Here is an 18,335-nt window from a genome sequence, read left to right on the forward strand (position 1 = left end):
AGACACAATTTAAAAATTTCCCCTAAATACTTACAGATGCAAACAAAACCTTTTTGAAGAAGAAAAGGAAGCCTTACTAACACTGAAGAATGACAACTCATTTATCCTAAAAGAAGCCAATAAGCAAGGGGCGATAGTAATCATGGACAAGGACTACTATAAAGACAAAATATTGGAAATTTTACCAAACCAAACCTACCACAAGGAAGAACCAAGACACCCCCCAAGAAAAACAATAATGAATAAAATCAGAACACTAATCAATGAATATCAAGATTCATTCACAGTCAAGAGAATAATTTTGATCAGGAGTACAAGAAATATATCATTAAAAAGTGGAAATGCTTCCTTGATGCCTCATCTTTTAGGACAAATCAAATGCGGACCTCAATATATTTAACAATATACTCAACACACTTCACCTATCCATCAAATTCATGACAGAATCCAGTTGCAATGCATTACCATTCCTGGATATCCACATAAAAATACAGAACTCCATAGTCACAACAGACATATTTTACAAAAAAAACTGACACACACCAATATTTAAATTTCTACTCTTGCCATCTATCACATCAAAAGGAACATCCCATACAACATGGCAAGACGCATCTGTGCCATAGCATCTGACCCCAAAATACGTGAAATCCAACTCAATGAGCTCAAAGGCTTCCTCACAATGCAGAAATACCCCTTAGGATTAATTAACGAGGGAATTAAAAAGGCGATGAAACTGAGCATCACCCAGCTATGGATACCTAAGGAAAAAATTAATGAACACATGATTCCATTTGTTAATACACACAGTCCTGGGATAACCAGCATCTTTTATGCCATAAATTCGAACTTACCTATACTACTACAAAGCCCCCAAATGAACATTCTGATTGAAAAAAAACCCTTACAGAATAGTAGACATCAACCAAAAAATCTTAAAAACCATCTCATATGAGCAGAATTCACATCAGGGAATGAATCAAAATTCTTAGTAAAAGAATGTGGAGACAGGAGATGTGGAACATGCAACAACAACTTTAAACATTACCCTTTTCTTAACTATTATTAAAAGCAAGTAGAAAAAAAATCTGCTTGCCTCTGCTCTCTCATTTGTTTTCCTCTGCCTTTCTCTTCTTTGTTTTTTTCTCTCTTCATGTTCCCTGCTTGAGGAGAAGAGAAAAGCAATTAATTTACTGCTTTCTTTCATTTTTTTCTCACTTAACAAACAGGATCTTTTTCTATTTAGACTTCTTAAATATTAGTTGCTTATAATTTATACTAAGAAATGAAGGAATCTATGGAAGAGTATGAAAAAATTTCACGAGGATAGTGAAAATTATCAATAGTTAATTTTATATTATACAAAAATTATTTATCCTGAAAAAAAGTAAGGCATGCAGTGCATGTGTTGCATACATACACCCTTTGCCCCTGATAGGAGGAGGTGGTGAAAGCTGATTTTAGGTTGTCGAAATGAGCAAAGGGCTGAGATGATCTAATGCTTGAAAACATCTGCCAACTACAGCATGACTGAGACTGTCAGAGCATATAACTGGGTCTCTGCCAAGCCTACAACTGTTGCTTCTTCCCCAACTTTTCACTACCCACCAACTGGGTTTGTCCACTCTGCTACTTCTTATTGACATGCATTCCTCACTGTTATCTTCGGCCACCCCTACTCCTGTTTGTAACCATCATTTACTTTCCCTCACATGCAAATTTAACCCTACCCCTCATCACTGTATCACTCACCCCTCTTCTATCTACTGTTTTGTTCTGGTGCTGTAAGAAATGAAAGCAGAACCATGTCACCATCTCTATTATGCCTGTCACAACTCTTTGTTCTCTGTGTTACTCCTGGTCAGCATCCATGCCTAATTCTTATTGTCTTCCACTATGTTTACCATCCCCACTTCTATTCACCATACTACATTCATCCTTTATATACATCTGACCACTTCTACACATGTTTATATTGATTTCTTATTCTCTTCCCACACTCTTGCATCCTTACCCACTATGCCTGATTCTTGTCTCCATGCTGTGTTATAGTCTCCTTCTTGGATATATTACCATGTGGGTATATTCTATTTTCTATGCTGGGGAAGGACGACCTCTCCACATAACTGCCAACATACTTTCGCATAAGTTTGTGTTAACAGACTGATATTTTGGCTAATTTTCAATGTTACATTATAAGTAACTATTATTGTGCCTAAACAAACTTAACCTGGTTTCCTAGCCTACAACACTCAGTCTGTAATACAACCTCATTAGGCACAAGGCAATGTTTTGAGACATTTAAAACAAACAGGAAGAACATGTTTCTTGTATACCAGTAAATACAGTATGTATAATTCAGCATTGCAATAACAAATTATATTTAATTTAATTGTATTTTAATTTCAGTACTATCAACACATGAAAAGAGCACAGTTTATGACTGCATCTTACCCCAGTCCTTAGAGCACCTCTTGCATAATCTAGACACATAAGCAACATAGTACAATATTCTTCAGTACTATGTTCTAACTGAAGTAGAAAAAATACACAAGTAGCTGAAGCATCTGTTTATTTATCACCTCTTAGTGAATTGATTAGCCAACAAATTTGATTGAAACTTAGTTACCACATTACCTTCCATTCAGTGAAAACCTGCTTAATGACTCATGCAATGTACTCTAACGCAAGATACAAGAACACTGAGTTTGTGAAATGTTGTCTGTCATATCCATCTATTCATAAAAAGCTGAAATACTTTGCAGATGGATGTAGAGATGTTCGTGTAGTCGGGTGCAGAGATATCAGATACCATTTATACATTCATGCTGGACTTACTTGCGTTACTGACTGGTTATCTTTTTCTCTTGCATATTTTTATGTATGTACTGTAAATTTACATCAATTATTCTAGCAGTCTCAGCATTTGAAATGCTTAGTAGAAATAGGAAAAACATTGATGTTTCTATGGAAAATAGATTGTGTTAATGTAGAAAAATTCATAGTGCAGATTAACATAAAGAAATATATTTTCTATTTCTTACCAGCTTTGACTGTGACCAGTCTAGACAGTAAAAATGGTTCCTATTTGAATGTTATGAAAACTTAGTATAGCTAACCATGTAATCTAAAAAAGTGTTCTTTGCTCATGAAATAACTCCTAGCAGACGATCTGGGGAAATCATCATTCTTCTTCTACAAGAGCTTTAATGTTTATCCATAGGCAGACATGCACATATGATGTGACAATCCAGATAATGTGTCCTTTTATTGTAAAAGCTAGCTCGAAAGTGAAGAAAATTAGTCACTGCTTAATAACATCAACGATAGTAATGAAGCAATCACTGGTAGGCAATTAAAACCCATTAACTTATTTTACCTGTTCAATAAAAGAGTGTGTAACCAAATAATGATGTAGCATAGTTTGTAATAAAGCATTTACCTGTACAGATTTTCTCTTAGATGTGTTATGCTCATGTGAAAACATGAAAAATCTTATATTCAGATGAAAAGTATGATAAAAATTATATAATTAGAAATATTCACCTAACATGAAATTATTACTAAATATCTCTTGGATTATCAATTGTAATGTCATTACTATATTGACTGTTCATTTCTTTTCCTTATAATTCCTGATTCACAACAGTAATAAAGGTAATTGTTGTTTCAGATGAATTATATATATTTGATTGTCACTGGAATTATCGCCCAGACCACTGTATGTATATGAGTGTATGTAAATCAGCAGAAAAAGAAGGAGCTGCTATTATACATGGTTGTCGAAGAGTCATGCACAATGATCAACAGCCAGCATTTAGATCAGTTTATCGCACATTTAAACAAGTAAGATTTTTAAACTACTACTTTCAAACTGACCTGGAAATAATCTGTCATTCAGAAACTTTTCATGTACTGTATTATTTAAGATAATTTGTGTGTGTGTGTGGAAAATATAACATTAAATAATTGATTCATAACATCTTAATATATTTCTTTGATAGTTACAGAATTATTACATTAGATAAACTTATGTAATTCTTTATGCAGATGCCACTTCATCAGAAGTTTTATACGTGAAGAATTGTGTTTAGTGATAGGCACTTATAGGTGTCTAGAAGTTTGAAAGAGATATATTTAAAAGATTGTAGACATGCAGTCTGCTTTGAGTTTAAAGCAGTCAGATGTGTTTACATATATCTATGTACTGATTTGTGTGTGTGTGTGTGTGTGTGTGTGTGTGTGTGTGTGTGTGTGTGTGTGCATGCATACATTCTTTTTCTTCTTTTAATTTGGAGTTAATTTTAACCAGCCACTTGCTTGGTAGCAAGGTTTCAAAGGAGAGCATCATGTTTTTGTTCAACATCTTTTAAATATTAAGAAGGTCTTGCAGATTTTAATTACCCCATATGTCAGGATCATTTGTTGTGTATGAATTTAAAGAGCAATGTTTTCTCCCCAGAAGACCTGTTGGGGCAAGTGAAAGCGAATTTGTGATGGCACCTGTACCAGTGGAGCGCTAAGAGCACTGTCTGAGCGTGATCGTTGCCAGAGCAGCTGTTGGGCTTCTGTGCCAGTGGCATGTAAATAGCACCATTTGAGCGTGATTATTACCAGCGTCGCCTTCCTGGCACTTGTGTCGGTGGCACGTGAAAAGACATTCGAGCGAGGCCGTTGCCAGTGCCACTGGACTGGCTCCTGTGCAGGTGGCAAATAAAGTACACCAATTTGAGTGTGGCCGTTGCCAGTACCGCCTGACTGGCCTTCGTGCCGGTGGCACGTAAAAGCACCCACTACACTCTCGGAGTGGTTGGCGTTAGGAAGGGCATCCAGCTGTAGAAACTCTGCCAAATCAGATTGGAGCCTTGTGTAGCCATCTAGTTCACCAGTCCTCAGTCAAATCGTCCAACCCATGCTAGCATGGGAAGCGAATGTTAAACGATGATGATGTTGATGATGAACCCATGTTCAGATGTATTTTGCTCCAATAATAATAGTTATAAAGCAGAGGATGTATGTTGGGTACTGGATTTGCAAAGTCATTATCAGTGGTCCATAGACATCTTTTTCTTGTATTTTTCTGATCACATTGTCATCCGGAGGGCAGTTGGTTTCAACAACAAAGCATATCTTTTTGTTGTGGTCCCATACAACAATATTTGGCTGATGTTTTAACTTGGTTGTTATTTTAATTTTTAACTTCCAACAATATTCTTTTGACCCCTTGGTCTCAATATCGTCAACTATAGTCTTATCCTGTTTCAGATTGTTTTGGCCACTGCATGGTGTCTCATGGGAAGATATTTGAAAGTCATTCTGTCCTTGTGGCCAATAATGTGGTTGATATCTTTTTGCACAGCCTACATTTGTTGTCTGCCAATGGTTTTTGCTTGTGCCTTTTATGCTGCAAATAGTTGATGGGAATTTTTTCTTCTTGAACTGCATAGAGGTAGCTTTCAAAGCAGAGTGTCATAAACTCGTCAGTACTGCATGCCAAGATTTTGATGTGAACAGTTCTTTCTATGGATTGTGTCTTTCATGCCAAGTGCCCATGCACTATCTTCTCAGTCAACTGAACTTTTTTTTTTTCATGTTAGAATTTTCCTGTGCTCTTTGGAGAGAGATCTGTATCAGCTCTTATTTCATTAGCTGTCCTAATGATGTTCTTTTTATACTCACAATCTTGGGCAAGATAGTTACTCACCTTTTCCTATGCTGCGGATGTTGCTTCAGTGTTACAATATGTTTTGTATGACATCAATATGAATTTAAGACCATGGCCACCATCCTTGCATGTGAAGACTAAATTTTTTTAAACTCAATCAAAGTACTCATTCCTTGCTCTCTCCTTAATAATGGGTCCATCATAGCTGACATTCTCATCCTGCCCAAGCTATTAGTAACTTGACCAGAAAGCAGAGGCTGTATTTCTAGGTTGTTTATGCTTAGGGTCATAGAGGAGGGCACTAGCTTCCCGTGTTTTACCTTTAACCCTTTCGTTACTAACCCAGCCGTAGCCGGCCGAAAAAATTTTTGGTTCATAAGACTAAGCCGGCCAGAGTACCCATTGTTATTTGAATGTAAATTTGAACCCAAATCTCGTTAGTACATTCGTTAAAACACCTGATTTCACTTTGCAAACAGTTGAGTTATTGTCTCCGACATTGTTTGGCGTGATATTTGAACTCAGTGAATTTTGGAAGATTTTTTTCTACATTTTTTCCAGCGTTAATTTTTTTCAACTTTGAAGATGGAGAGGAGTTTCATGCTATCAAGCAGTGATTCCAAATTTGAAGGTTTTTCAACAGAAGATATGGAGATATCGAAGAAAAGAATGAATGAGCTACAAAAGCTCGTGGTGAACGATAATGAATCGGATATTTCTGTATCCGAAACTGAAAGCAGCGATTCTGAAAGCAGCGACAGCGAGGATGATTTTACACCAGAAAAAGATTTTTAAAATATTTTTATTAACAATTTTTCTGAGGAGACAGGGTCTACCCATAGTCTTTCTCAGGAAGCGAAACCTTTAGACTTCTTTTTCATGCTTGTTTGAAATGATTACTGCGAAAACAAACCGTTATGCAGAATGTAAACAAACCGGAAAAAAAAGATAGCTTCTGGTTTCCTGCAACTGTAGATGAAATACGGGCATTTTTTGCCATAAATATTATTATGGGTATTAGACAATTACCCAGAATAACAAATTACTGGAGCAATCAGGAACCTTTTGGCAATGAATATATTTGCAGTATTATGAACGAGTACGATTCATGAAGCTGAACCAATATTTACATGTGAGAGACACTAGCAGTACCCGAGTACGTGGAGAACTTTCAGACAAAAATTATGCAATAGAATTGATTAAGAACCCTTTCTTTAATTATGTTCCAAATATCACATTAATATGTTGATAAATAAAAAAGTTACAGGTGTTTAATGAGACTAGTCTAAATTCATGATTATTTTAGAATTTAATTGAAACTCATGAGGGGTGTATTTTGGTCAGAAATATAGTAACGAAAGGGTTAAACTATAGTAACGAAAGGGTTAAACTATAAAATATTTTTATTAACAATTTTTCTGAGGAGACAGGGTCTACCCATAGTCTTTCTCAGGAAGCGAAACCTTTAGACTTCTTTTTCATGCTTGTTTGAAATGATTACTGCGAAAACAAACCGTTATGCAGAATGTAAACAAACCGGAAAAAAAAGATAGCTTCTGGTTTCCTGCAACTGTAGATGAAATACGGGCATTTTTTGCCATAAATATTATTATGGGTATTAGACAATTACCCAGAATAACAAATTACTGGAGCAATCAGGAACCTTTTGGCAATGAATATATTTGCAGTATTATGAACGAGTACGATTCATGAAGCTGAACCAATATTTACATGTGAGAGACACTAGCAGTACCCGAGTACGTGGAGAACTTTCAGACAAAAATTATGCAATAGAATTGATTAAGAACCCTTTCTTTAATTATGTTCCAAATATCACATTAATATGTTGATAAATAAAAAAGTTACAGGTGTTTAATGAGACTAGTCTAAATTCATGATTATTTTAGAATTTAATTGAAACTCATGAGGGGTGTATTTTGGTCAGAAATATAGTAACGAATGGGTTAAAGATATACATTTGGACTCACAGAATTTCATTCCAGTATTTTTGGAGTTATGTGATCCAATTGTATTTTGATGTGGCTAATACTTGGCTCATATGACATCATGTCATCAACAAAGAAAAATTAAGAGATGTTATGAAACCCATTGCTATGGCTGCTGTGTTTTGTGGTTAGGTATGACAGTAAGTTTAGGGAGAGCACAAAGAGCAATACTGAAAAGATATTGCCCTGAAGGATGCTTTTTTCAGTAGTGCATGGCGTTAGATTTGATGTCTTCATTGTTACCTCTAAGAATTAGGGATGTGTACCAGTTTTTGGTTAAGTGGTGGATGACAACTACAAGTGGTGGTACACTTTGACTAACTGCAGTGCCTTGGTACTCAACTCATATTATATTCAATCAAAAGCTTTTTGGTTGTCCATCCATACTATGGACAAGTTATTGCAGTTTTCTATTGTTCTTTTTTGTGTCATTTTGTTAACTAGCAAATACTCAATACTTTCTTGTTTCTCCCATCTTGTGGGTTTACAATATTGTTAGTTATATAATGAATCTCTTGAAACATGTTGAGGCAGCCAATGTACTTTGACAGACTATCAAGTGGTAATTTTTAGCTTTGGTGGTTTAGCGATTTTGGGGATGAGAAGGGTGATGGCTGTTGTTAGCCATGTGATTATACTTAACTTGCCTTTAATACACTTCCCAAATAGTCTTATTAAATCTTACTGATAAAAACTTTCATTTTTAAACAATATCCCGTAATAAAATCTGGGCCTGGGGATTTCCTGTTCTGTATTTTTTGGGGGTTTGTTTCCAGTACTGTACTCTTGATTTCATATAGTTTTGATTTAATGCTTGCAGTATCCCTGATCTAATTTTTTCTATCCATTCAGCTTTTTTCATTGAATTTATCATTCTTTTTCCAAATTGATCTCCAGTAACTGACACTTTTATTTCTTGCTTCAGCTGATGAAGTTTAAAACATAAAGTGTTAGTTTTTGAGTCCCTAAACCACTTTCCTAGTTTATCTTTTAAACATTCCTGATTTCGTGAATTTATTTATAGTGTTCACTTCATAACTATGATAATCTGTGAGACAGATGTTTGAAGAAACAGAATTTTGTATTTCAAGTTGTAGCCCATCCTGGCTTTGAATGCTTACTTCTGTCTTTACTCTGCTTCTCCAACTTCTTATAGTAGGCAATGTATCACAAGATTTACACTCTCTCATATGGGTTCTGTTTCAAATGTTGTTCTTTTTTTTCTTTTAATCTTGTAATCTCATTCACAGTGCAAGTATCATGAAAATTCTTTATTCATACTTCAAATGAGTTTTCTAACTGGATACCACCAGTAAGGGCGAGGAGCTAAGGGTGTGTCCTTAGTTCTTCTCCTTTTATCAGTAGAATTATCATTCAAACTAGAATAGCTGGTATTTTAACATTTAATTGTACTATTGTCGAATTTCTTTGCCTTTTATTTCTTTCCTTCAAATCTTTTTTTTTTTTTTTCAGTTTTGTGATTATAGAGTTAAATTAATAAATCTCACTGTCAACTTGTTCTGTTTGTTCACTACTGTGTCTTGAATAATGTTGATTGTGCTTTCTGTTATGAAATCTTTACTAATATATCTACACGCTTTCTTGTACATGAGTTTTAAGTGATCAATCGATTGTTGGCTTACTAATTAACTTACTAATATGTCAATTGATTAATTCACTTGTTTCAAAGAATTAGGTCTATTTATTCACTCTCTCTTCTTATTCTTTTACCATTTTATAACTGGAAATCATAGCATATAATGTGAAATATCAGTGCTATCATTTTTATGAGTTCTATCAATTTTAGTAACCTTGATCTGACTTAATGTCAAAATATTTCATTACACAGTAGGACACATGACCATTAAGCTGAAAGACAAGATAGAATTTAGACAACTTGCTGCTCCTCATCTCATCTAAGGTCTTAATCAGCAACTTATTGTCTTTTACTAGATCTGCAAAATTTATTGGCAAGTGATTTTATACTCTTAATTTCACTTCAATGCTTCTTTTATTATATTCTTGACTTAGCTTCTTAATAATACTAAAATTATTTTTCTTGTTGATATTTGTTTTAATGTTTTTATTGTCATTACCATTATTGCTGTTATTGTTATTATAAGTATTACATGCTATATTAATCAGCAAGGATGTTGACTTGAGGTTTAGTGATGACAAGTCCCTGCAGATTTCAAGAATCTTACTTGAGATTCTTACAGAATGCAAGATTGCACTTTTCTACAACATGACTTCCAATTTCAATGTCATTCAACCCCTTAGATAGGAGTTTGGATATTGAATGTTGTACCAAGTGCATCAATTACTGCAGGAATAATTGTCATCTTAGTCTTCCACAATTTCTTTATTTCTCTGACTAGGTCCTGATATTTCTCACTAATTGAAATTATCATCATCATCATCATCAGCATCAGCATCATCATCATCATCATCATCACCACCACCACCACCATCAGCATCATCATCATTCAGTAGTCTTATTTTTTCATATGCTTTCACTGTGCTACTGAGCGCAACTCTGTATGCCTTGGGTATGTGTTGTGGTTTGTTTTGGTATTAATATTTTTACTGTATTGAAAGCGTATTTTTACTGCACACTTAGGATGTGTTCAATACCTAGCAGTGCTTTTTCTCTGTGTTTTATATATATATTCTTAAGTCTTGGTGTTTTGGTTATGTGTGTGTCAGTATGTTTTTTAACCATAATAAATGCACCTATCATTATAGGGATTATTTCTGTTCTCAGGCTCTACATTCATTTCATCTCTATTTCCAGATTTTTGTATTTTAAGAGTTTCTCTGTTTCTTTTGGAGATGTGTTATCATCTGTCTATTAGATGTGTTATCATCTGTCTATTAGAAGGCATTTTCTTTCTTGATGGTCTCTGATGACAATATCTGGCCCATTAGCCTTCATCTCTCTATCTGTGTGTATTGGTGCATCCCAGAGTATGGCTGTTTTATCATTTTCAGAGACCTTTTCTGGGGCATGCTTATACCATTTTTTCCTGTTCTTATTCTGTAGTTCTGGTACAGTTTCCAGTGTATACAGGTCCCAACTCTTTAGCCAGGACTGGGCAGCCAGAGAGAGTATGGTTTATTGTTTCTTCCCCATCACCACATATTCTGCGGTTACTTATTGTATTTTCCTTGATTATGTGTTTTTGTTGGTTTCTGGTGGAAAGGCTTTGAACTTGTGCTGCAATTAAAAATCCTTTGGTCTCTGCTTTAAGTCCATTGTTGGGATTTTACTTGGTTTATTTCTTTTCTAGCTAGCTTATCTCAGTACTTGCCATGTAAGGGCTTTTCTTACCATTGTTTTATCATGATATTTTATAGTTCAAGTTTTAGCTTGGATTTTAGTTGCTTTACTGCTTTTGTTGTTTCTTCTTTTTTTCACAGTTGTCAGGTATTATGACTTCTTTCTTGTATTTTTTTGCTTCTTTAGAAACAATTTTTTGTTTTGTTCATGCTTTGTGGCTATTTGTACCAGTTTTCCATGGTTCTGAGTTAGGTGTTTCTGTAGAGCTATGGTGGATATTTTATAATAATTTTCTAGTTGTATAAGGCCTCTACCACCTTCAATTCATTGTATATGTAATCTTTCTATGTTGGATTTTGAGTGGTATATTATAAATTCCGGCATTGTTTTTCTTGTTTATCTGTCTAGCTTGGCTAGTTCATTTAGTGTTCAATTAAGAATATTGTAACTGTGTAACTGTAACTTATAACTGAGACAGCCAGAGTATTGATACCTGTAAGTGAACCTCCTTGGAATATTCCTCTTCTAATGGGAATGGCTTTAGTTTTTATAATTCTCTCTTTTGTTAGTAGCTACAGAATTGTTTGCCATTCATTCATGATGTGTTTTATTTATCTTATTGTTGTTGGTGCTACTTTGTTCATGGCCAGTGTTTCCAGGATCCATGTATGGGAAATTCTATCAAAAACCTTGGTAATCGTTCCAAGCCATGCTTAGACTCTTCTTTTTCTTTCAGCAGTTTTCAATTATGGTTTTGTTGATCAATAGCTGGTCTTTACAAGCTATATGAGCCTTTGCAGCATCCTTTCTGCTCTCCTAGAAACAAGTTGTTTACTTCTAGATATCTGCCTATTCTCTGCAATATTATTGCAGTTAATATTATTGCAAAATCCAACATATAACGTAGGTTGTAGGGAGACATGATGAGTCTGTAATTTTGCAGGTTTGCAGTTCAGTAGATTTGAGAAATATTATTATTACTAGCATAACCATGTCATCAAAAATGTCAACAGTCTTATTAATGATAGAAAATGGCACATCAACACATTGGGAAAAACCATTGATAAATGTCAGCAATCTAGTACATATATGTACATACACAGAATTGAAATACTTGAAGAATCAGATACAATTGTAAGGTCTTGGTTGAAAATAATGACCACATAATGTATGTGTGTGTCTATATATACACACACACATACATATACATATACACATATATATATATATATATATATATATATATATATATATATATATATATATATATATATATATATATATATGTATATATATATATATATATATATATATATATATATATATATATATATATATACGTATGTAAAGACATATATATGTATATACACACATTCATGTATATATATATGTGTGTGTGTATATAAGCATGCATATATATATATATGAGGTGGTATCAAAAAGTTCCTGAACTAGTTTTGAAGCACTCCAGTAGATGCCAACACACAGTTGTGTTTGCAGTGAGAGCTAGCAGTGACCTTCATGAGGCAGTGTGTACTCACTGTGTTTACTTCACAAGTTGTGAAATTTGTGTTTTTGTGATCAGCTGTATGCTGCAGTTTGCAGTTTTTGTCATAGACAGGAAGTTGGAACAAAGAGCCATCATGAAATTTTGTGTTAAACTTGGGAAGTCTGCACGGGCGCTTCAAATGTGGAAGAACATGCCTGGAAGATCTGCCCATAAATGTGGAAAAAAATTCATCAGCTTGTGCATGAGGGTTGTTGACAATCAACAACATTTTGAAACATTTGAGGGAAGACACTTGGCAAAAGTGACCAGATCTGTGGAGTGTGAAAGATTCAATTCTTCATGATGAAAATGCATCCTGTGAATGAGCTCTCCTCACTCATGAGTTTTTCACCAAAAAGAACATGGTGTTGCTTCCACACCCACCCTATATGCCAGATTTAGCACCTGCATATTTCCATCTCTTCTCCAAGACAAAAAGGCAGCTCAGAGGTCGGCATTTTAACATTGTTGTTGAGATCAAGAATGAATTGCAGAAGGTCCTCAACTCACCTATGGAAAACAACTTCCAGGCTGGATTCCAAAATTAGGGTTAGGAACACTGGGACCTGTGTATTGCTGTACGGAGTAACTATTTCAAAGCAGATGATGTTAAAACTTAGGTAAATAAGTTATTTTTTATTAAACATAACTAGTGGTGGTACCAAAAAGTTCCAACTTTTTGATACCACCTCATATCAGACAGACTAACAACATCAACAATATCATTGATTGTCCTCCAACAATCCTCAATGCACAAGCTGACGAATTTTCTCCACATTTCCAGTGGTGACACTTGTGGCAGATCTTCCAGATTGCTCATTGTCTTCCAGGGACGTTTTTCTGCTTTTGAAGCACCCATGCCACTTGAAAGATTGCATACGACCTATTGCTTTGTTGCTGTAAGCTTGCTGACGCATGCTCAATGTCGCTGTAACAGACTTCCCAAGTTTAATGTAAAATTTTACATTGACTTTGTTCCTACTTCCTGTCTACGAGAAAATCACAGACTGCAGCATACATGTGATCACAAAAACACAAATTTCACAACTTGTGAAGTAAACATAGTGATGTCACTTCACACACTGCCTCATAAAGGTTACTACTAGCTCTCACTGCATATGCAACCAAGTCCTAGCATCTGATGACATGCTACAGAACTAGTCCAGAAACTTTTCGATACCACCTTCATACATATATGTATATACTAGCTGTTGGACCTGGTGTTGCTTATCTTTTCCGTGTTGAAGTTAAGCCCACCTCTGACTTTGTATTGAAATCTTCTACATTCCCTGTGCCTTTAAGATGTTACATCTTGTTCTGCAGGGATTTTACCTGGTTAATGCTTTCGACACACTCCTACATACTGGACCATCTTAAATCGCAGTCAAACTTTTGGGTGTACCTCGACCCACTGAGAGTGATGTTTGTTTATTTCTCTCCCCTTAATGCCACCCTCTGTACAAAATTGATCAGTGTGTCCAATCTCAGAAAATCCAAAGAAAAGTGTTAAGATTATGTCATAAAATAGAATCCATGTGACCATTTACATGAAAATATAAAAGTTACAGCCAAAAATAAAATCCCTATGCAAAAAGCCTATTGATTTTATAAAACCACTGCTCAGGTACAATTATCAATTTTTTTGTCAATGCCATATATCAAACTCACTGCCATGAGCCTCATTCACTCATCAATTTTCATCAAAGCCAGACAAAAAATGCAAAAGCTGCAGGAAAAATAACATCATTATGGGAATTTCCATTCAAACGCCCAATTGAGTTCACAAAAATCAATACCAACTGAGCATTATCGAGTTTTTGAAAAATTCCAGCCTTATTTGAACTTCAGGTCATGTGATCTACCTATGTGCCAAAAATCATTGAAATCGGTTGGATGGTGTGGGAGGAGTTAGAGTAACCCCAAATACACGCAGAGACAGACACTATTACACATTTATGTATATAGATGTTTATATATACATATACATTTATATATGTATATATATATATATATATATATATATTATTTTGTTTAAAAGAGTTCCAACACTGTCTGTTTTTTATGTTTTATTTATATTCCTGCAGAACTAATGTGGGGTATAGAATATGGAATATACAATATATAATATAATATACAATATACAATATAAAATAAAATAAAATAAAAATGGATGGCACCATGAAAGAAAGTATTGAATGTAGATGAAATATTGAGTGTTCAGTATAAAGGATCAAATATATAAATATATAAATATAAATATATAAAGGCGACTCGAGTTTCAGGGCTAATTCCCTTCGTCATGGCCGGTATGACAGACTTTAACAGTCTGTTAAAGTCTGTCATACCGGCCATGACGAAGGGAAATAGCCCTGAAACTCGAGTTGCCTTTATATATTTATATTTATATATTTATATATTTGATCCTTTATACTGAACACTCAATATTTCATCTACATTCAATACTTTCTTTCATGGTGCCATCCATTTTTATTTTATTTTATTTTATATTGTATATTGTATATTATATTATATATTGTATATTCCATATTCTATACCCCACATTAGTTCTGCAGGAATATAAATAAAACATAAAAAACAGACAGTGTTGGAACTCTTTTAAACAAAATAATATATTCCTCTATACACAATCATACAAAAAACCCACCTTTTTTGTATTTATTTTTACTCGCATATATATTACACATACTATGTTATGTTATATTATATTATGTTATATTATATTATACACATGTAGAGCTTGAAACACGTGTACCGCGGAATCCTTTGTAGTTTTGTTGTTATTTTTTTCTTTTGGATTTACAATTTATATATATATATATATATATATATATATATATATAGAGAGAGAGAGAGAGAGAGAGAGAGAGAGAGAGAGAAAGGTGAATACATATATATACTTTTATATATATAAATGTAAGCTCCAAGGATTGAGGTGTAGGAAGAAGGTTAGCTCCAAGCAAACCATAGAAAATATAAAAAACAACTTTCAAGAACAATAGTGGTTTATTGAGGTGGAAGGTTGTGGATTTTTTCTGTATCAAAGTATGGTAAACTGAAAAAAGGTTTTATATTTCATGATAAGCAGGCAAGGTTGCCAGGTATGCAAATAAAATACAAGAGTTAAGGAATAGAGTAGATAATATCTGGACTACACATGTTTCATAGCAAGTGGAATCTCAGAAGTAGCAAATATCCAAGCAAGGTGTATACTGCAGGTTGCTCTTCAGGCCAAAGGTATCTTGATTAAATGAAGTTTACATTATTGTAAGGAGGTACATGTTGGTACATGAACGATTCAATGAGAGAGCACTGTTGGATTGGAGAATATATTGTGAAGAGAAAATAAAGAGTGTAAGAAAGAAAAGAATATAGCAAAAAGAAAAAGAATAAAGAAACATGTTATCTTGCATGTTCGGATGGCATGCCTTCGCCAATAACGTACCTCTACTCAACTACCGAACTCTCACCTCTGACGACTCGACTCAACAGAACTTGACATTTAGTCTACCGATGGCTCTGGCTCACTCTACGCGACCCTTCTACGACTAGCTATCACATCCACTATTTATACGTATTGGACTAGCCTAATTATTGTCTGAAGGTGTCCACACACCACCTCCCCGTTTTGAGAGTTTTTTTTTTCTAAACCCGAATTTATCAATTTTATTTCCTTGGTGAGAAACTGGCATATCTTTTTCTCTTAGCGTTAATTTCCATCATTTCTGTAGGTTTTCACTTCCTGTTTGACCTATGTGTCGGTTCTGCTTCTGCTTGTGGTTCTGGGACCTCGAACAAATCATACCATATATCCATTGGTTCCTCTCACCTCTCTTGATTTTTGGTATATCTTTTTTTTAATTAGTTTATATGCCTTCTGTGTTCATATTTTGGTCCTTTTACCATGTACATCATGTTACCCAGATGTCCAGTTATACTTCCTTGTTCCCAGTCCTGTTTTTCATTTCTATATATTTTAAAATACACTTTGTCACCTGTGTTAAAAATTTCGTTCTTCTTCCTGAATTTTCTATTTTCTGTTTCCTACTTGGCAACAATTTATCAAAAATAGAACGAATTTTTCTGGAAAACATAAAATCTGTGGGTGACCTACCCAACTCTGCATTTGGATTTGGTGTTATTCTATACATCTGCAAAAACTTTGTCATCTTTGTATCTTCAAGGGTTCCCCGTCTGGTCTTTCTTAAAGTTCTCTTGAATGTGTCGATGAATCTTTCCGCTAACCCATTTGACCTGGGATGGTATGGCGAAGTTAACACATGCTTCATTTGAACTGACTTACAGAATTTTTCGAACTCCTTCACCGTGAATTGTATACCATTATCTGGCACCCCATAATGAGCGAATAATTGTTCCAAGAAGTCAATCATCACACTTGTGGTTGGCCTTGAACATTTACACACTTCAGGCCAGTTGGAATAGCTATCCACCACAATGATATAATGTGAGCCATTTATCTGTTTTTGGCCACGGCTGAATCTGCACTGGGGGCGCCTTTGCTGCCATAGCGCATCCCCTACACTGTTGTACCAGTCTCTCAATTTTCTTGTCCATATTTGGCCAATAAACGTAACTTCTCATAAGGCTCTTCATCCGGACAATCCCCGGATGTCCAACATGAAAATCTTTTAATACTCTGTTTTGCAGTATTTCAGGTATTACCACTCTTTGTACATATAATAATACTTCATCACATACCGAATAGTGCTTTGAACCTGTGTCCTGCTCATTTATATTTTTCGTGTTACTCAACATTTTAAAAATCTTGTTTATGAACCTATCTTTTCCTGATTCCAATTTAATTTGTTCTAGCGTTACTGGCAAATCATGTACTACTTTGCACAAAATGTTCTTCAGTTCCATTTCTAGTTTTAATGATGCAATCACCATGTCTTCAAAAGGTTCCTCATATTTTGGAATTAGCCTAGACAACCCGTCTACATATCCCATTTTCATTGATGGTAAAGACTCCATCTGGAAATCGTAGTTCAACAGGGTAGTTCCCCAGCACTGTAAACAGTTTGCTGAGTGTGTGGGTATACCCTTTATCGAACCAAAAATAGACAGTAATGATCGGTGATCTGTTTGCAGTGTAAACTTCCTCCCATGTAGGAATTTATGGAATATTTTTACTGCGAAGATTAATGATAACGCCTCTTTTTCAATCTGGCTGTAATTTCTTTCCGCTGGTAATAGAACTCTCAATGCATGTGCAATAGCTTTGATTTTACCATCATTAAATTTATGCAATATCACAGCTCCTATTCCATATTCACTGGCATCCGATGCCACAATTATTTTCAGGTTTGGGTCGAATGATAACTCTGATGTTAACTGCTTTTTTAATTCCTCAAATGCTTTCTGACATTCGTTTGTCCAGTCCCATTTCAAGTCCTTCTTTAGCAACTTGTTCAACAGAGCTCTTATCTCATACATTTTAGGTATGTACAACTGGTAATATCTTATCAGACCTAAAAATGTTTGTAGTGTTGTTTTGTTAGTGGGAGCAGGCATTTTTTTTATCGCGTTGATCCTAGAAGGGTCTGGTTTTCGTCCGTTTTCATCGTTAACCTGTCCTAAGTACTTTATTTTTGTCAAGAAAAATTCACATTTATCCTCACTTACTTTAAACCTATAATCGCTTATTTGTTTGGAAACCTCTTCTATATGTTCAATATGTTGGTCCCTCGATTCACTTTTGATCAATATGTCATCCAAGTATGGGATCGCGAACTCACAATCTGCTAGCATAGTATCCATCACTTGCTGAAATATTGCTGATACGACCTTAACCCC

General features: G+C 34.7%; 1 protein-coding gene across 6 annotated transcripts in view; it reads left to right on the top strand.

Moving 5' to 3' along the window:
* The window catches only part of LOC106869585 (glucoside xylosyltransferase 1), a 226,839-nt gene that overhangs the window by 170,285 nt on the left and 38,219 nt on the right, over positions 1-18,335 (top strand). For 4 of the 6 annotated variants that reach the window (XR_016243629.1, XR_016243630.1, XM_089359789.1 and 1 more), the window contains one exon: positions 3,674-3,846. The exons of the other annotated variants lie outside the window; for them this stretch is intronic. Coding sequence is in view for 2 of the 4 variants with exons in the window: in XM_089359789.1 (XP_089215915.1) it covers positions 3,674-3,846 (173 nt within the window). In the remaining 2 variants the exon portion in view is untranslated. The remainder of the gene's footprint in view (positions 1-3,673; positions 3,847-18,335) is intronic. 6 annotated transcript variants of the gene reach the window in all.

The sequence above is a fragment of the Octopus bimaculoides genome, chromosome 11 (assembly GCF_046866305.1).
Source record: "Octopus bimaculoides isolate indiv1 chromosome 11, ASM4686630v1, whole genome shotgun sequence".
NCBI classification, from domain to species: domain Eukaryota; kingdom Metazoa; phylum Mollusca; class Cephalopoda; order Octopoda; family Octopodidae; genus Octopus; species Octopus bimaculoides.